General features: G+C 43.6%; 1 protein-coding gene across 2 annotated transcripts in view; it reads left to right on the top strand.

Annotated features, from left to right (window-relative positions):
- LOC136858195 (NPC intracellular cholesterol transporter 1 homolog 1b) overlaps positions 1–21,070 on the top strand; it is a 212,824-nt gene that overhangs the window by 33,066 nt on the left and 158,688 nt on the right. For both annotated transcript variants that reach the window (XM_068225409.1, XM_068225411.1), the window contains exons 3-4: positions 1,214–1,370; positions 5,267–5,437. In XM_068225409.1, the coding sequence (XP_068081510.1) occupies positions 1,214–1,370; positions 5,267–5,437 (328 nt within the window). The remainder of the gene's footprint in view (positions 1–1,213; positions 1,371–5,266; positions 5,438–21,070) is intronic.

The raw sequence follows: 21,070 nt of genomic DNA, 5'->3' as shown, positions 1-21,070 counted from the left end.
TGGCGAATTATGGATTCTAAGTTAAATATTTGTTCTGAACAAGATCTACCTTTTCGATATCCATCTCACAAATTTGCTTGTCAAGTGATGTTTTTTACTCTCTTCAGCAATATTTTTGAAAATACATTGTATGCAATTTGCAGAAGAGAGATGCCTCTATAGTTATTTTGTTTGTCCCCTTTTTTATGAATTGGCTGTAATAGAGCCACTTGCCATTCTTCTGCAATCCTCTCTGTTCCCCAAATATCTTCAAAGGTTAAATGCAGCTCTTCAATGATTTTTGATTGAGACCATTTCAAAAGTTCAGCTGTTATAGAGTCTTCTCCACTAGCTTTATTATTTTTCAGACGGTTAATTATTTAATTTCTTCAGTAGTGGGTGGTATATCTTCTTCCAGATTTTCAGTTGTTTGAGAGAATTCCAACTTATGGTCGGGTTCAAGGTAGTTTAAAGGTTGATCAAAGTGCTTCGCAAGTATTTCACAATACTCATCATTGCTAAGGCCAAGTCTACCATTTTCATCTTTGAAGCATATGATAGGCGCTTGATACCTCTTTAATTGACTGGTAGAAGTTTCAAGATTTATTTTTAACAAAGCTCCCTTGCAGGTCAATAAGTTGTGATTTTTCGAAAGATCTTTTAACTCCCCTTATTATTCTAGCAGTGTCTTTCCTTTCTGTTTGAATTGATCATGGTGCTCAGTCTTTCCATAGGATTTCCACTTTTCCCATTGTTTTATTCTCTCTTGTAACGCATCTTCACATATTATTCTTATGGAGTCGGTGGAGGCACAGTGGATCTCGGCGCACAAGTGGCCACGGCTGGTCCGTGGTCCGACAGCTCTGTACTCCGATCGGCCAGCCAAACAGAGGAGGGGTAGCCCCGGATCTACCGGCTCTGTATTTAGGAGACGGAGGGGCTGGTTCCCACGATCGGCTGTTCTGAGAATGGTTTTCCGTGGTTTTCCATTCTTCTGCACTAAGGCTAATGTCGGGACAGTTCCTAGTATAGGCCACGGCCGCCAACCCTCTCACCTTCTCCACACTCCTTCTCCGATACAATTCTCCTGGCCTGATAGACGGCGTCACCGTCTAGGAGTCCCGTCTCCCCCTTCAGGGGAGGAATGAAAACAGTAGTAGTAGTAGTAGTAGTAGAAGTAGTAGTAGTAGTTATTATGACACTCTCTCCTACATCGCATGCATATGCATTACAGGTCGGTGCTAAAGATCAGTGTGCTGGTTACGGAATATGTCATGAAGAAGGAGAATACAAAAAGTACTACTGCTACGACACGGGTCCACCTCGGGAAATGGAGAGCGAGGAAGCCAAGAAAAAGATGGAGGACTTCTGTCCACACTTGAGTGGATCGTGTAAGTATACAGGATTCTTTATTAATTAACGTCCGTCTCACCCCCTCAGGGTGGGAAATGAAACCAATAACTGTAAAAAGAATGGCGTCCGTTTGGCTGTGTGTTCAGAATAATCTTGAGAATCACTGGACATATTTTTATATCGTTTTCACCATTATATAGAGAAGAAGGTTTGGCAACCGGACTGACTGGGTTTCGGCGGACACAGCGAAGTGATAATCACCATTAGCCCTCACAAGACCAAGCCACCAAGGAGGTGGAGAGGGGGAGTCAAAATGTCCACTACTCATAAACATAAGTAAAGAGATTATTTTACATTTAAACTTGCTATTATGGTATATAATGTATTTTAAAGCTCATAAACAATGAGAACTAATAAATTCAGCAGCGAATGACTTCCGCATACAACAGTTTGCCCTGGGGAAATATGTCACTTATTTTGTATGGAAAACTATACCGGGTGAGTCAGCCGCGCCTGACGTTTTTGCTTTTAGGCATCCCATTGAACGTCAGTGGGGTGATGGTCGATTTTCCTTTGCCATATACCAAGCTACAGTCGCCTTTAAAGCACTTACTGCGTTATCACTGCACGACTTTTTCAAAAACATGTATGCGGCAGGTATTTACACAATACATCAAACACTCATGCGGTTATGCAAAATGTACGTTCCAGTCACAAACTTTCGATTTGTTATGAAATTATCGCTAAAAGCGATGGCATACTGATAGAGAACGTGTGTTTTTTTGTAAAGCGGGACGCAGTTTTAAGCTTTCTGATAAACTGGAACCAACAGTCACCGTGGGGTAGTGGACTAACCACAGACGTGTCGACGCATGCTGTGATGGGAGGTGAGTTTGAATCCCACGAGCAATAAATCATTGTATTCACATTTTGAACTTTGATAATCAAATAAGAGGCCATTCGTGCCATATTCGACCAATAACATGCATGCATGTTGAATGTGTAGTGGCCTGACACTTGGTGCAGCCTAGCAGTCCTGGCCATTTCTTCGCTATGTATTCAGCAGGTGAGTATGTTGACATGCTCCTCATCTACGGCGAAGCAAGGCAGAACGCATAGGAAGCAGTCTGTACCGGGAAAGATTTCCACACAGACAACAACCAAACGCAAATACGTTTAGGAGGATGAAGCGACGTTTGCGTATAACTTAGTCACATTCTCGAAGAGGTCCTGTTAGAGAGACACCAATTTCGTCCGGCGAAACTGCTGAGATGATTTCGGGCACTTTCCGGGAGAATCCTCACATGAGTACCCGGACAGTAGCACAACAGGCCAACATCAGCCAGTTGTCTGTTGTAAGGATATTGCAATCCAGTTTTTTCGCTCGTATCACCTGCAAATATATCAAGAACTCCACGGACGAGATTTCGAAACCCGTGTCGATTTCTGTGCGTGTATACTGACGCAAGCTGCAAATGATCCAGCGTTTGTATCTCACATTTTATTTTCAGACGAGGCACGATTTCATAATAATGGCTCTGTGAATCGTCATAATATGCACTACTGGAGCGTTGAAAATCCCCACTGGGTAAGGCAGGCGGTATTTCAGGCACGATGGGGAGTAAATGTCTGGTGTGGTATGCTGGGTGATCACCTAATTGGATCATATTTCTTTAAGGATCATTTGACAGGAGCCCGGTACCTACAGTTCATTCAAGACCAACTCCCATTGTTGCTAGAGGATGTGCCCCTGGGTGAGCGTGTAACCATGTTGTATCAACGCGACGGAGCTCCCCCTCATATATCAGCAGATGTTCGCAACTACCTGAATGTTACACACCCCGGTCGATGGACAGGAGGGGAGGACCTGTCACCTGGCCTGCTAGATCGACCGATTTGACGCCACTGGACTTCTTCTTATGGGACTATTTAAAGGATGTGGTGTACTTTCAGCAGCCGGAAAATCCTGAAAGCCTTCGAACTTTATTACGGAGCCCTGTGAATCCGTAAGACCTACATTGCTACAAAGAACCCGAATGGAACTTCAGCGGCGTGCTGAAACGTGCATTACTGCAGAAGGCCATCTATTCGAACTCTTACTGCGCTAACAGGCTGTTGCTCAGTCAAGCGGATTGAAACCCCCAACCATTCTATCTTCGTCCAGCCCTGCTTATAAAACACTCACATAAACAGCCCTAATGGCCTAGAGCAGCGCAAAAATAAATAAATAAATAAATAAATAAATAAATAAATAAATAAATAAATAAATAAATAAATAAATAATCCACGACGTGAGGGCATTTGGATACGTTGGCTCTGTGGATGATTCTCGAAGTACAAATTGCGAATAAAATTTACAGACTCAAATGGGATTCGAACCCACCTACCAAACGCAGCTGTATTAATGGCGCCGCACTTACCTACGACACCACGGCGACTCCAGCGAGTGGGCTTCCAGAAAGCTAATAGATGGACTACTGCTTCCGTTTCACAAGTGCTCACACGTTTTCTATCAGTATGCAATCGCTTTTAGCGTTCATTTCATACCCTATTATAATTGGCACGTACTTTTTAATAACCGTATGACAGTTTGATGCATTGCGTAAATGCCTGTCGCATACGGTACATGGTTATTCAAAGGTAGTGGTGCAGTGAGTGGTTAAAGGTGATTGTTGCTTGGTAAGCGGCAACGGAGAATAGACCATAACGACACCAGTGATGTTCGGTGGGATGCCTAACAGCATTAAACGTCAGGCGCGGCTGATTCACCCGGTTTAGAGACACGAGATACGATGACAAACGTCAACTTTACGGCAAACAATACCGGATGTTGTACACATACTGAATGAACCCAATACCTGGAAAAAGTGAATACCATTATAAAAATGTAGGGTACTTTCTTTCTTAATTTGCTTACCCTCCAGGGTCGGGTTTTCCCTCGGACTCAGCGAGGAATCCCACCTCTACCACCTCAAGGGCAGTGTCCTGGAGCTTCAGACTCTGGGTCGGGGATACAACTGGGGAGGATGACCCGTACCTCGCCCGGGTGGCCTCACCTGCTGTGCTGAACAGGGGCCTTGGTGGGGGATGGGAAGATTGGAAGGGATAGACAAGGAAGAGGGAAGGAAGCGGCCGTGGTCTTAAGTTAGGTACCATCCCGGCATTTGCCTGGAGGAGAAGTGGGAAACCACAGAAAACCACTTCAAGGATGGCTGAGGTGGGAACTGAACCCACCTCTACTCAGTTGACCTCCCGAAGCTGAGTGGACCCAGTTCCAGCCCTCGTACCACTTTCGTGGCAGAGCCGGGAATCGAACCCGCGCCTCCGGGGGTGGCAGCTAATCACACTAACCACTACACCACAGAGACAGACAATGTAGGTTACTATGTGGACAAATGTCCATTACAATTTTAAGAGAAATATTTGTTTTATCATGACACATCTACGCATGCTTTAACCAAATAACAAAATACAGTCTAGTCAGAAGTGTTATACAATATATGGTACTGTATGCATGGTCTTTCTATGACAGCTGTTGGTGGATGTGTTGAAGTTCCAACCAACCTTCAGGCTGAGTACTCTATATACATATACATTACATAGTGAGTTACAATTATAAATTACTGAAGTTCAAGACCATTCATCAAATAATTAAAATCAAACATTATTTTCTTATTATTAGCAACGTAGTACGTAAAAGGTAAGTAAATCGTTTTTCTGCAACTACAGCCATGCAAAAGATTCATATTTAAATAAATAAGATATAGGAATGTTCCAAATGTTTGTCAATTTTTCTCAAAATCATGTCAATGCCACTTGATTCTCTTTGGCACAAGAGCATCCAATTTTAGTTTACATTGCAACATCTAATGTATGTTAGAGATCAACATTTTCGGCTCTATTGCTGATTCATCATGTATCATCTGTGTTGCAGATGCGTGTTGCAATGGGGAACAAATAGAGGCAGTCCTGAAAAAGGTCCAAATGGCCCAAGCACTACTCGGTCGTTGCCCATCATGCTTCAGAAATCTTAAGCAGAGCTACTGTGATATGACGTGTAGTCCTCAGCAAGCAGAATTTATGGAGCCAATTGATATTCGCACCGGTAATATAAAAATATCCACAGAACTTATTATTGATGTAGACCAAAACGCTTGATATACAAATCATTCTGATTAGTTATAAAATCAGAAATTTCGCGTTTTTATGCATATTTATCATTTTCAATCGTTTAAACATCTGTACCGTATAGGCAAAAAACAAACGACACTAAAATGGTGTGATCCATCATTTTGACCATAATGGCCACAATTGGGCCATATTGACTTTAATCAGTGTTATGTATTGTATTCCTTATCAATCCAGTACTATACAATACCTACAAGAGGCAGTAAAATGAATACTGGACATCCACTACAACGTAACCATGGAATGGTTTTATTCAAAAGTGATTACCAAAAGCGTTAATACATGTATCCTACTGGGAGGCGAGACGATCCATTCCAGTTTTTTTAGAAAGAGGTAGGTCGCTGACGGATCCACAACCGTACCCACTCTTGCACTTCCTCGTCCGAATGAAACCAATGTCCATGAATGTCTTTCCTCAGGTCGCCAAAAATGTGAAAATCACAAGATGAAATACCCGTAATGTACGGAAGATGTTGAAGTGTTCACCAACCAAATCGCTGAAGCTTAACCTTCGCCAGATTCGAAGTATGGGGGCGAGCATTATCATGCAACAGGATGACTCCGTCCGACAACATTCCAGGCGTTTTGACTTTATGGCGCGTCGCACTTTCTCCAAAGTGTCTACATAGCGCTGCGTCACCAGAAAACGAACCACACTTCTCTGCTCTTCTTTGCTTGCCTCTATTTCTACAGCTGGACGAACACCAACAAATACATAACCCAACAACTGCGTGCGTCTGTGAGTTGTCACTGTGAAGTTCTTCTACCACAGCGATGGCAGAATCGATACGTAACAACAGTGTTGCCACCTTTTGCGCGAAATATGTGTTATGGTGGCTGTTTGGTTTTCATTTGACGGTCTCTTTTAGTTTATTGTCTAATACATATTGATATACAAGTAGGCCCTACATCTTTCAAGAATATAAAAGCATTATCTTCTTCAGCTTTTGGTTCAAATCACTTAAGAACGTCAGACGTGTTAACAACTGTACAATCTAACATAAAACTGTCCACAAAGAATCTCCAGTTAAAAATACATAAAATATTTCAAACATGAATAAACATTCCTGTTGTATTATGACTGATAATCCTATAATTGTCGTCTGAAAGGTTTTTGTATTGTGTTGTTTCTCAAATTTCAAATACTGTTGGTGTATACTGTATAGGATTTGAGTTAGTTCTGATTTCTTTTTTTTAATAATATTAATGTTGAATAGAAATCGCATTTACATAGAGCTAATCATCATCATCATCTGTTTACCCTCCAGGTTCGGTTTTTCCCTCGGACTTAGCGAGGGATCCCACCTCTACCGCCTCAAGGGCAGTGTCCTGGAGCTTCAGACTCTTGGTCGGGGGATACAACTGGGGAGTATGACCAGTACCTCGCCCAGGCGGCCTCACCTGCTATGCTGAACAGGGGCCTTGTGGAGGGATGGGAAGATTGGAAGGGATAGGCAAGGAAGAGGGAAGGAAGCGGCCGTGGCCTTAAGTTAGGAACCATCCCGGCATTCGCCTGGAGGAGAAGTGGGAAACCACGGAAAACCACTTCCAGGATGGCTGAGGTGGGAATCGAACCCACCTCTACTCAGTTGACCTCCCGAGGCTGAGTGGACCCCGTTCCAGCCCTCATACCACTTTTCAAATTTCGTGGCAGAGCCGGGAATCGAACCCGGGCCTCCGGGGGTGGCAGCTAATCACGCTAACCACTACACCACAGAGGCGGACACACAGAGCTAATAGTAAAATAAAATTGCATAACGTATAATAAAACTCTACATTTATTTTAAATCGATGTAGGCTAACACATAACATAGAAAGAGAAACAAATTTATACTGATGCAAAATCAGACAAATGGAAAGAAAATATAAATTAACTTAAGGGATGTCCATGAATCAGGAAGGAAATAGGAGAACATCTTGAATATTTTATTCTTCCATTCGTGTTTTCCTGTCACTTAAATATTGTAATTAAAATTTATTTACTTAAATATCTGTCAGCATATCAGAATACACAACCTTATCAGGATCTCATATAAATGCCAGAGTTGTTTAGGTAAACTTGATCTTAACAGCCAGCAGCAATTGCGAGCAGTCCAAGGCTACACAAAATCTTCGGTTTAAGTTTCCATTGCAGAATTGTTTTATTTGAATAATCGCCATTCGCACTTATACTGCTCTTTAATATAAATTACACATTCAGAATAAATTTCTCATTCATATTGTTTTCAAAACACATTAGAAACTGTTTTACAGGTCGTGAAAAAATGAAAGTACGAAAGAACAGGCCTTCATAAGCATTGCGCAAAATATCGCTATTACCATGCTTTTCAGTGTAGAATTGGTAACAGTGAAAGTGAGTGAGCAAACTCTTTCTACTACAAACAAAATGTTAAAATTACCGAATTTATCCTTCTGTATCTAGAGCTTTAAAATTTGTAGAGTTGTTTTTGGTATCTCTTGTAAGTACAGTCTCTCATGAGGTTATCCTTGTATTTTGTATAAGATTTATGATTTGCCTTTACTTAATGGGTACATACACCTTACAGGATCAATGTCTCATTTTTACCACATTAAACTGGAATTATGTACGGAAAAAACTGTTATCTATAAAAATGTTTCTCCAGCTGCTATTTCTTGATGGAGACAGTATTTTTTTGCATCTCTTACCACAGGTGAGGGAAAAATGTAGCTTTCACCGAAGTCTCAGTCTCTTTTATAGATGCAGCAATGTGGAAACTGTTGAGATACGAGTGATGCCGTGTATTGACATTCAGAGCACGATTAGTGCATCCGGATGTTAAGAAAGGTGCTCTTCGGAGGGGCGGTTACGCTACAATAGCACTTTTTGGACCAGTAAGGAAAGTATCTTACTCCTCACCATTCCTTGTACGCCTCATTATGGCTCTGTCATCGATTTTTGGGATACCCCTAACTTATAACTCCAGATATGCTCGAAAACCATGTGTTATATACTCGATAGATATGCTCGAAAAACCCATTATATGCTCCATAGGTATGCTCGAAAAAAACATTATATGCGGTTAAATATGCAGAATATGTTCGAAAAACACCGTTAAAAACTATAGAAAGGAAAGTGAAACGAAAAAACCAATGACATATCTTTATATGCGAGCTTCATTTTCTAATTGTATGTATGATACACTGCGATATACTCGCATTCAAGTTTCAAGTATATATATGAGAAGTTTTCTTATAAAAGTTACAGTTTAAAAGTTCATTTACAAGATGTTCAGAATTAGGCGAGTTAATGAAGTAGATCTGCATTGCTCTGTACAAAAAGAATGTTTTCTATGTTTTCAGTTTTGAATAATTTTCTTAAATCAGTCAATAAAAGTTTCAATGATGAGAACGATCTTTCGACGTCAACTGACACGAGAGGTAAATACTTGAATTATGCTGCTTCTTGTGCAGAGTAGTTCGGAAAATCCTCTGACGGTGCAGACTCGCCACGCAGCATCCTCTCCAAGTCCAACGCTGCACTCCAACCGGGATTTCGAGCCAGCACGAACTCCAATTTTTGTTTCACGGTTTTCCCAGTCTCTCCGGGCCACGAGTCGGCTTCTTGGATGACTCCTTGTATTGTAGCGACCACTTCAACCAACTCCACCCCTCGTGATTCCAACTTTAGGATGGCGTCAGGAATGACGCTCATGTAGGCTTTTATGAAAGTCAAGGATGGCATCACGCTCTTCATTTTAAAAGCAGCCTTAGCTTTCGCGATGTACTTGTTGTCTGGCTCATCAAAAGTATTGATCACCTGGAAAAAATATAAATGAAAAACATTAGCCGAGGGGAATAACTGAATATTACAAAATTAGGCGTCGTATGATGGAGTGAAGATAAAAGGTATGAAAAGAATGATAGAGAAAACCTCGTAAATGAGAAGATTTTAAACATTTCAAATAGTTTTACCTCTTCAATTGCCCTATGATTTTCAGCGTAATACAAGGCAGCCAAGATCCAAGTTCCCCATCGCGTCAGTATGGGCTCGGGAGGTAAAGGGAGCTCTGGATGTATCGTCTTGAAGGCACGGACGCGAGAAGGAGCCTTGGCGAAAATTTTCTTCACTGAGGAAATGACTGTTGACGTTGGACGATTTTTCGCGCAGCTCCTCAGCAAGTCTGTGCATTGCATGGGCAAGACAAGTAACATGTAACATCTTCGGGTAGAGAAGCTTGAGGCTCTTCCCAGCCTTAATCATGTAGGGAGCAGCATCAGTCAGCAATGCGAGTACTTTGTTTACCTCCTCATCGAAAAAGGTTGGCCACAGCAAGCCTGAAACAGGAATGCACAAAATGAAGGGTGAACCGTTCAGTTATTGGGATTCTGACATGTCGTACGACTGTAAGAGATATTTAACTATCAGAGTCTTCACTGAGCATACGTAGAATGCATTGAAATTATAGCCAGACTGTACTTATTCTTCTTTGGCAAAACGCTCGAAAAATAAACTAACAAAAATATACTTACGCAGAGCTGCTTGCACTGTTCGCACAATGGTACCATGGTTTGTCACATCTAGCTCCCTGCACAGAATTAGGTGGTCCTTCCCCGGTTCACTGGGACTGAGTTTTACAACATTAACGTTGGCCATTTATCTTCCACAACTGTCTGTGGTCTCGTCGATAGATAACCAAATTGGGTGGCTCCCGATATCGTCCCTGATTTTGTGTAGAGTCTAGTGAAGAAAGTATCAATGAATATTCTCCGTGGGATGAAAGTATTGTCGAGAGATTACCTTCATTACGACAGAGCCAGATCCGTGTTAAAATTACTTCTATATTGTTTAAACGAGAATGCGGAATACGGCAATCGTGCATGAATTCATACCTTTTCATACTCTGAAGAAACGTAATTTTTACGTAGGGTCGACTCATGAGGCAACTCTCTTCCTGCAAAGTCCTTGAAGAGAGCTCTAATCTCAGCATGTTCGACCTTGTAGAGGGGTATGTTGGCGCTTAAAAACGCCCTACAAATTATGGAAGAGAACTCGTCCGAGTGCTGTTGCTGATTGAACAAAGGTTGTATCAGCGCTTGTTTCTTCGATTTCCTTTTTTTAAATTCTTCGACTTTTTCTGAGTGTCCACTTGTGGCTTTATGTTGGGAAAATTGAAAACCCTTCGAAATCTTGATCTGGAAATAAATAGGTAGGTACGCTTAAGTGAGAAAAAATACATTGAATAAACAAAAATAAAGCATTGTGGACTATGAAATTATTTTTAAATATTGCAGTAGAAATACGAGCACCCTTTCAACGATCCCATGAAAAACCAGCAAATCCAAACGTCAATTTCCGTCTCGGAAATGTAAAATCTGAAGATCTAACGGGTCTACGCTCCGAATTCTTAGCATTCTCTCTACTTACCTAGTAGGTACGCACCGTATGCTGCACATAACGGCTTACTTAAAATTTCAACTGTTTGACCAGTAATATCTTTAAGAACGTAGATGTGAAAATGTCAATAAGAACTTACCTCTTTTTCGCATATTTTGCGGAAAAGAATTTTCCCGTCAGTAGAAAACGAGTCAGGGTCTTCCTTTGTACATCGTCGGAGTAAAACACTCAGAGATTCCTTAACTTTAGGCATCGCGTACTTAGAAATCACAAGAACTCGATAGGTACGTACGGATACGATTACGAACTGAGAGTAGAAAGCAGAAACTTCACTTGACCGGGTCGGATCTTCCACCACTTCATGGAAAAGCCACCTAAACAATACTGGTTCCCAAAATAGGCACACCACTAAAATACCTCACATTTCAAAGTGAAAGGATGCTTGGGGCTTCCGGAGCTTATCTGACGAGTCGCACTCTAATAGGCAGAGGCCAATCAGGGTGTGTGAATGACCTCACTAAAGGTTAAAAACCTGCGGTTCTATTATTCGCACCAGATAGGCTTTTCAATATTATTTCTGTTTTAGAACCTTAAGGATGGTCAGGGGCCGAATTCGGGGAGGAATTCGAAGAAAAACAAACTATTTAGACAAAAAACAACAACAAGAATATGCATTTATATGCTTCTATTCTGAAAACCGCGGTTTTATGCATTTATATGCTCGATAAAATTCTGTTGGTCCCAGAGATGAAAATACCACTGAAAGGCTTCTTTCAATGTGTACTATTCAGGAAAAAATATGCTAATATGCTCGAATCCGAGCCCTACTTATAACCGTGTAACCTTTGTAATGCTATTTGAGGATCCATCCAGCCTTCGGGCTAAAGACTTAACAGATATAAAATTGACCAAGTTATGAATACTTCCATGTGATTGGAGATGGTGGACATTTAAACCAACTCCAGCCTGCTACGCCTACATTTATGGGGTTGTTTTCTCTAAACTGTATTTACAAATCATTTACATAAAAAGATCTATAGTTATTTGTTATTATTACAACTTCCCCCACGCGGAGGCTGCCACAAGGACAAAGCATGTCGACTGCACAGTATAGTCTCTACTAAGTTATTGTTGAGTTTGCTAGTGTGCCAGGTAGAAATAATCACCACAAGGCTCAGGAATAGATTTGCAATATGGTTCTTCAAGTGTTATATAGATGATTGCGGAGTATGGTCACTGAACCTCGTATTGCGGCGATATCGATGTCGTGAAGTCGTGTCCGGCTGAGACCGAGAGAATCCCATAGCTGTACAAGAAATTTAGGGATTGTGCCTCTAGGTGATATTTATCTTTATAGTAGTTTACAGTTGGCTGGTAAATTGACTTCTTTTCGGCGTCCACCTCTTCGGCCTGGCTAACGTGCGACTCGAAGCGTATTGTGGAATCTTAGTCCTTGCTTGCTAGCTGGTTGAAATGCTATCATGTCAATACGCCTGTTACTCCCGTCGGTAGCTAGGCCAGAGACCTCTTCGTGCACCGTGAAACCGTGATCCCTGAGCGAGGTCGCAATCATGTGTCGTATTGTATGATAGCGGGAATTTCTCAATACCTCCCCGTGAGGGCAGGCTCCCAGGACATGGGCAAGAGTTTCGTGCTCTCTGTGGCAACGCCGACAGAGGGTGTTGTCCTGGGACCTTCCTGGCACGGAGCGAACGGCGCACACGTTCGCTGTCATCTTGATGGCCTCTCTCTCCATTCCGCACAGGATAAGCCTCGGTGATATCTTATTCAGTTGTAACCTGGCGTGTATTCCTGGAAGAGTCCGACGCCCTTTCCTTTGTGCGGCAAATTCGTCCATGACTGAACTTCTCTGTCTCGTAGTATCTGTTGGACCTTCCTTACATTGGGAAGATGGCTACTTTTGGACATAACTCGATCATTTATTTCTATGCCTAGATCTTTCAAACAAATTGTACGTTCTTGTTCCAAGTTCCTAGTTGCATTAATGTAGCCATTATTTGCAAGCGATAATTTATTACAGATGTTAATATGCTGTAGTTTGGCTTCCCAAGTGGTGCGAACCAAACCGAGGCCTTTATACTTCCTTTCGGTGTACACCATGTGATCCGGAACGTCTGCTGGTAGTTGTAATATTTCTTTAGTTCCACTCTTTAATATTTTATCCGCATCTGATAGAAAAGTTTGAGGTATCTTGTTTAGGGGAGTAACTTGGAGTGGGTAAATAAGAGTAGGTGATATTGAACTATTTAAAATTGCAAATTTCTGGTCAGATTGCAGCATTGGTGAGCTAACAAGGGTGTCAATCTTGTTTCGCGTCTTGTCGAGTACGGCTTGTGGATCCAGTTTAAGTTCATTGATGAAATTCACACCTAAGTAACGAATCGCACTTCCGTTGCACTGTGATTTAATTTCACAGTCGTCATTAATGATGATATTCTCCTCCGTTAGCCAACCTTTCTTGATAGAAAGACAGGCTGATTTTGAAGCGCTGATGTCCAGGCCGAGTTTCTTAAATCTTTCTATGGCGATCCTGGCTAGTTCGGCAGCAGATTCAGTGTTTTTCCCAAATATTACCGTATCGTCGGCGAAACACATTATTGTGAGGTTAGGCTCCTCGTTTGCAATCGAGTAACCGTAATTCCCTGCTAAATAATCTTCAGATAGTCCTTCCACAATATGATTGGTAGCGATGTTAAATAATGCCGGTGACAAAGGGGAGCCTTGAAGCATACCGCGATTAATTTTGATGGGTTTTGTTCCCTGTTTTCGTGTCTGTATATGTGTTAACGTTTCCTCTTGTAGAGCAATTACCAGTCTCGTCAGTTTTTCGGGCACTCCGACCGACTCCAGTGTGCTCTGCAGGTGCGCATGTCCGACGTTATCGAAAGCTTTGCGAACGTCGAGAAATATAATGCATGCATCGTTCTTTTCTTGCCTAGTGTGCTGTAAAGCGACTTCCAAAATTGAGGTATTTATGTAAGTACCTGGTGTATTGGTGAAACCCCTTCGATTGTCATGAAACACAATGTAGTTCCGAAGCTGTTTATCAAGAACTTTCTCGATGGCTCATCCAATAACTGAGCAGATAGTAATTGGACGCCAGTTACTGGAATCATTTACGTCACCTCCTTTATGAAGTAGAATTGTACGGGCTTTCTTGAAAGTCGGTGGTACTAACCCTGTTGTTAGCATTCTAGTGGCGATGATTGCGATTATCTCTGAAATTGAGCTGTTTTTAATAGCTCGGACAATTACGTTGTCAGGACCGCTTGCGGTGTCTATCTTGATTTTCTGTGTTGCCTGAATAATGTCTTCTTTAGATATGACCGGATTGTGTGGGACGTTAGTCTCCATGAGTTCACTCTCAGTGCTTTTTTGAGGGTATTCTGGTCTTTTGTGGTTGTTCGGCCTAGAAAACATGTCCGAAAAGTATGTGTGCAATACATCTATACTGTTATTGCAATTGGGAGATGGCCCAATGGTAAAGTATAACAAAATATTGCAAAGAAATAGCCTATCAAAACGAGAAATGTCATGATAACGAAATAATAATAATGGGATAGGAAGGGCCTAGGAGTTGAGAGGAAGCGACCGTGGCCTTAATTAAGGTACAGCCCCAGCATTTGCCTGGTGTGAAAATGGGAAACCACGGAAAACCATCTTCAGGGCTGCCGATAGTGGGATTCGAACCTACTATCACGCGGATGCAAGCTCACAGCCGCGCGCCTCTACGCGCACGGCCAACTCGCCCGGTTTCGTTTCTTTTAAGCTACAGCTTATGTTCTACCCTTAACACACACAAATTCATACCCCGTAAACTCTTTATCCTAGAGATGATTTCTTCTTCTAAAATAAAGTTCTTCTGATGAGGAAAGGAATAACCTTAGGAATAAGTAATGAAATGGTCTATAATAAGATACATTATACATTCTTTTAAGTCATCATCATCATCATCATCATCATCTGTTTACCCTCCAGGTTCGGTTTTTCCCTCGGACTTAGCGAGGGATCCCACCTCTACCGCCTCAAGGGCAGTGTCCTGGAGCTTCAGACTCTTGGTCGGGGGATACAACTGGGGAGTATGACCAGTACCTCGCCCAGGCGGCCTCACCTGCTATGCTGAACAGGGGCCTTGTGGAGGGATGGGAAGATTGGAAGGGATGGGCAAGGAAGAGGGAAGGAAGCGGCCGTGGCCTTAAGTTAGGTACCATCCCGGCATTCGCCTGGAGGAGAAGTGGGAAACCACGGAAAACAACTTCCAGGATGGCTGAGGTGGGAATCGAACCCACCTCTACTCAGTTGACCTCCCCAGGCTGAGTGGACCCCGTTCCAGCCCTCGTGCCACTTTTCAAATTTCGTGGCAGAGCCGGGAATCGAACCCGGGCCTCCGGGGGTGGCAGCTAATCACGCTAACCACTACACCACAGAGGCGGTACCATTCTTTTAAGTATGTCTAAAAATTGATTGTTGCACGTTTTAGTTTCTATATACTATTTTTTACGTCCCTCAAATACAAATCGGTTTTACGACGCGTCGGGGTAGGAAAGGGCTAGGAGTTGGTAGGAAGCGGTCGTGGCTTTAATTAATTAAGGTACAGCCCCAGCATTAGCCTGGGGTGAATTAAGAAACCACAGAAAAATATTTTTCAGCGCTGCCTCTATCTCCCGAGTGCAAGCTGACAGCAACGTGACCCAAACAAACCGTACAGCCACTAGCTCGGTGATTGAATTTAGACTATCGAATTCTTCTTAGGGTCCGCCTCTGTGATGTAGTGGTTAGTGTGATTAGCTGCCACCCCCGGAGGCCCGGGTTCGATTCCCGGCTCTGACACGAAATTTGAAAAGTGGTACGAGGGCTGGTAAGGGGTCCACTCAGCCTCGGGAGGTCAACTGAGTAGAGCTGGGTTCGATTCCCACCTCAGCCATCCTGGAAGTGGTTTTCCGTGGTTTTCCACTTCTCCTCCAGGCAAACAAATGCCGGGATGGTACCTAACTTAAGGCCACGGCCGCTTCCTTTCCTCTTCCTTGTCTGTCCCTTTCAGTCTTCCCATCCCACTGCAAGGCCCCTGTTCAGTATAGCAGGTGAGGCCACCTGGGCGAGGTACTGGTCATCCTCCCCAGTTGTATCCCCGACCCAGAGTTTGAAGCTCCAGGACACTGCCCTTGAGGCAGTAGAGATGGGATCCCTCGCTGAGTCCGAGAGAAATACCAACCCTGGAGGGTAAACAGATTAAGAAAGTAAGTAAAAAAGAATTCTTCTTAGGCTATCTTCGCCTCGATGCTTGTTGTGTCGGTTACAGCGCTTGCTCGGAGCCACGTCACCTGACATCGTAATACGAAAAGGTAGCATATCCCACGCAAGTCCACATCGATAGCTGCATACGTTGACAAAAAGCCAGGTGATATGTACGTCATCGGATGCTTAGGCATGCAGAGTAAGCATGTTCTTATGATAAGCTCTCTCAATGGCGAGCGGTAAGGAACTTGCACACAATCGGACTCGCAGCTACGCGAGCAGGATTATATCTCGCAGTTTTGCCTTGCGATGCGTGCCTCCGTGGCTCAGCTGGCAGAACGCCGGCCTCTCATCGCTGAGTTCCGTGGTTCAAATCCCGTTCGTTTCGTGTGAGATTTGCGCTGAACAAAGCGGAAGCGGGACGGGTTTTTTTTCCGGGTACTCCGGTTTCCCCACTTATCTTTCATTTCAGCGAGTGTGGACTCTCATTTTAACTTGTCCCATGTGTTCAGTAGCAAGAGAGGTTTAGTCAGCTACACTTTCTTCGTCTTCTGTAAGCATAACATCCTGATGATGATGATGATGATGATGATGATGATGATGATGATGATGATGATGATCTTCGATAGAGAATATACCCTCAACATACACTAATGATAACGATGTAGGCGCATTCTTATCACTACTTTTCAGCGATGCTCGACAGAGCAGTAGCGTACGCAGAATTTTATTGGGGGAATCATTAAAATTGTTTACAATTGATTTTATCGGTATTTTATATTTTGTTTATTATTTTTATTATTCTTTCTTTCTTAATCGCCAACGGCCGTAGCCGTGTTGAAACACCGGATCCCGTGAGATCTCCGAAGTTAAGCAACATTGGGCGTTGTCAGGAGTTGGATGGGTTGCCACGCGCTGTTGGTGGGGGGTAAGGGAATGGAGGAGCGAAAGGAACTGGCCACCCTACCGCACGTAAACTCCGGCTCAGAACCACCTCTACGGAGGTTCGGACCTGCCTTCGGGCAGAATAACCCTTACCTTATCTTTCTTAATCTGCTTACCCTCCAGCGTTGGTTTTTCCCTCGAACTCAGCGAGGGATCTCACCTCTACCGCCTCAAGGACAGTGTCCTGGAGCGTGAGACATCAGGTCGGGGTATACAACTGGGGAGGAAGACCAGTACCTCGCCCAGGTGGCCTCACCTGCTAAGCTGAACAGGGACCTTGCGAGGGGGGCGGGAAGATTAGAAGGGATAGACAAGGAAAAGGGAACGAAGCGGCCGTGGCCTTAAGTTAGGTACCATCCCGGCATTTGCCTGGAGGAGAAGTGAGAAAACCACGGAAAACCACTTCGAGGATGGCTGAGGAGGGAACTGAACCTCCCTCTACTCAGCTGACCTCGCGAGGCAGAGTGGACCCCGTTCTAGCCCTCGTATCACTTTTCAAACTTCGTGGCAGAGCCGGGAATCGAACCCAGGCCTCCAGGGGTGGCAGCTAATCACACTAACCACTACACCACAGAGGCGGACACTCCTACTGTTAAGAGACATAAAACTGTAATTGTGGCCAAAGGTGGGTATGTGGCCTCCCGGACGATTTAGTAAATTTTTTTTTCTACAATTCGTACGCATAGACTACAGTTTGTGAATATATTTAATGGTTTATGCAGCGTAACCCGATATAGACTTTTTTTAGTTTGCTTTACGCCGCACCGACACAGATAGGTCTTTTGGCGACGATGGGATAGAAAAGGCCTAGGAGCTGGAAGGAGACGACTGCGGCCGTAACAGCCCCGATGAGAAAATTAGAAACCAAGGAAAACCATCTTCAGAACTGCCGACAATGGGGTTCGAACCCACTATCTCCCGAATGCAAGCTGACAGCTCCGTGACCCAAACCACGCAGTCACTCGCCCGGTCGATATAGTTGTCACTTAGCTTCATTTTCGAGTTGTTTCGCAGAAATCATTACTCGTCTTTTTCTTTTTCCACAGTTCAATAGTTTATATACGTAAACCTTCTTCTGGAAATCGTGTAGGTAACAGCGAAAGCCTCATTAAAAAAGAAAAAACATCCAGCGGTTCGTGAGTTATAACTGGACACCAATGCATACATACAGACAAACGTTTGAGTTTTGTATATGTAGAGATTGCATGTTGCAACGTTGAGAACCTTCGGTTCAGAAGGTCTTGGGTTCGCTTCCCGGCCGGATCAAGGATTTTAATCCCGTCTGGTTAATTCCACTCGGGGAATGGGTATTCGTGTTTGTCCCAGCGCACTACTTTTCAAATTCACACAACACACCACACTCCCAACCACTGCAGAAACACGCAAGAGTGAATAAATTCCTCCAGATAGAGTCAGCGTCAGGTAGAATATCCGTCCGTAAAACACTTGTAGGACACAGTTTCCCACCCGCGACCCCACCAAGTTGTGGGGGAGAAAAGCGGTAGGCTCAGGAATAGCATTCTATAACTCAAGAAGCGCAATGGTTAGTAGTTGTAATTGTACGGGAAACGAAGCGAGCACCCTCTAAACCGAAGGGCTCTACGCTGAACACTCAATCAATGAGCCAGTGTCACTTCCCTATGCCGAGCAGAGTGGCTCAAAGGGTTGAAGCGCTGGCCTTCTGACCCCAGCTTGGCAGGTTCGATCCTGGCTTAGTCCGGTGGTGTTCGAAGGTCCCAGATACGTCAGCCTCGTGTCGGTAGATTTACTGCGCGGGATTAAATTCCGGCACTTCGGCGTCTCCGAAAACAGAACAATTAGTTAGTGGGACGTAAAGCCATTATTATTATTATTATTATTATTATTATTATTATTATTATTATTATTATTATTATTATTATTATTATTATTATTACTTCCCTATCGCCAAAACCAAATGTTAGACACATGCTAGTCGATAAAAGCAACACTAGTCCATATCGGAAGGAACTTTAAGCACTTTATCTCACCATAGATTGATCGGGACTTCCTTATGCTGTAGCGGTCAAATCCGTACCAGCTTCGCGACGAGACCACACACTCTAAACAGTCCTGTCTGTTCTCACTGTCAATCTCAGTCGTATAGTTGTCCTATTCCCAAGATAAGGTTCGGTGGCTTTTAAAAGTGTTCAAATCTGTAGCCAGTGAAGGGACTTTGAACACATATCATTCTTCTTCCTGGCCTCTTTTTCTTCATTGTATTGCAGGTCGGCACTTTGGTCCAGTTTTACGGCCAGATGCCCTTTCTGAAACCAATCCTACGTGGAGGGATGTGTTCACTACTACGCTTATTTCTCTGGTGGTCGTGTTGTATGTAGATGAAGAGGAGTGTAAGTCCCCGGAATTAAACATACGCAGTTAAAATCCTCTGCTCGGATGGTGTTCGAAGTTGGGCCAATATGGTGATTGTCCACCCACGCAGCCGGACGGTGAGCAAATAACATTACTTACGTTCCTGATCTGCAACTTTTTTTTAACCATTACCCGCCACAGGTTCGCGGCCTGCAGAAACACGGTTTTTACCTCACCAGTGCTGAAGGCACTGAAATAAGCTTCTCAATTCAGTATTATAATTATAGTTCCGTTTTTATGAGTTTCGACTTGACAGTTAACCGGAAGTCAGACTGTGGTGCCAAACTGCTACGAATTCAAACAGCTGATTTACGATACACAACACGAACGGAAATATATATACTGGAATATGTCTATAATCAATTATTCTTTGTAGCAACATACATAATTCACATGACATGACAGAATATCAAATTCACACACGGGCCTAAAATTAACCTACAATATAACTACCGAAGCCGCCTCTGTGGTGTAGTGGTTAGCGTTATTAGCTGCCACCCCCGGAGGTCCGGGTTCGATTCCCGGCTCTGCCACGAAATTTGAAAAGTGGTACGAGGGCTGGAACGGGGTCCACTCAGCCTCGGGAGGTCAACTGAGTAGAGGTGGGTTCGATTCCCACCTCAGCCATCCTCGAAGTGGTTTTCCGTGGTTTCCCACTTCACCTCCAGGCGAATGCCGGGATGGTACCTAACTTAAGGCCACGGCCGCTTCCTTCCCTCATCCTTGCCAATCCCCTCCAATCTTCCCATCCCCCTACAAGGCCCCTGTTCAGCATAGCAGGTGAGGCCGCCTGGGCGAGGTACTGGTCATACTCCCCAGTTGTATCCCCCGACCGAGAGTCTGAAGCTCCAGGACACTGCCCTTGAGGCGGTAGAGGTGGGATCCCTCGCTGAGTCCGAGGGAAAAACCGACCCTGGAGGGTAAACAGATGATGATGATGATGATAACTACCGAACGAAATATTTTTTTTTTTTTTTTGCTAGGGGCTTTACGTCGCACCGACACAGATAGGTCTTATGGCGACGATGGGATAGGAAAGGCTTAGGAGTTGGAAGGAAGCGGCCGTGGCCTTAATTAAGGTACAGCCCCAGCATTTGCCTGGTGTGAAAATGGGAAACCACGGAAAACCATTTTCTGGGCTGCCGATAGTGGGATTCGAACCTACTATCTCCCGGATGCAAGCTCACAGCCGCGCGCCTCTACGCGCACGGCCAACTCGCCCGGTGAACGAAATATTAAACTAAGCTAATATATAAACTAGATCACTTTTTACACACTATTCACTACAATATAACGCGCTATACTATTAAAAAAATAAACAATACTTTTATAAACTCTACACTACGAAATATAAACGAACAACAGCCTAGCACAAAGACACACAAAGACCGCGAAAAGAACGGAGCTCAATACGACACACAGCTGATAGCACGTGGTTACCGTAAACAACAGGACGACAACACTGCTAACCGGAACTCGAGTTTAACGCGCTCTTTCGGAGCGATCGGCTGCCTATGATTGGCTGTCGATTAATTCACTTACCCTCCGCCAAAAGGCAGCGCTCAAACGTCAAGTCGAAACTCATAATAACTGAACTGTACT

The sequence above is a fragment of the Anabrus simplex genome, chromosome 1, assembly GCF_040414725.1.
Source record: "Anabrus simplex isolate iqAnaSimp1 chromosome 1, ASM4041472v1, whole genome shotgun sequence".
Classification (NCBI taxonomy): Eukaryota; Metazoa; Arthropoda; class Insecta; order Orthoptera; family Tettigoniidae; genus Anabrus; species Anabrus simplex.
Note: the sequence above shows the minus strand (reverse complement) of the source record. Positions and strands in the feature narration are given on the sequence as shown.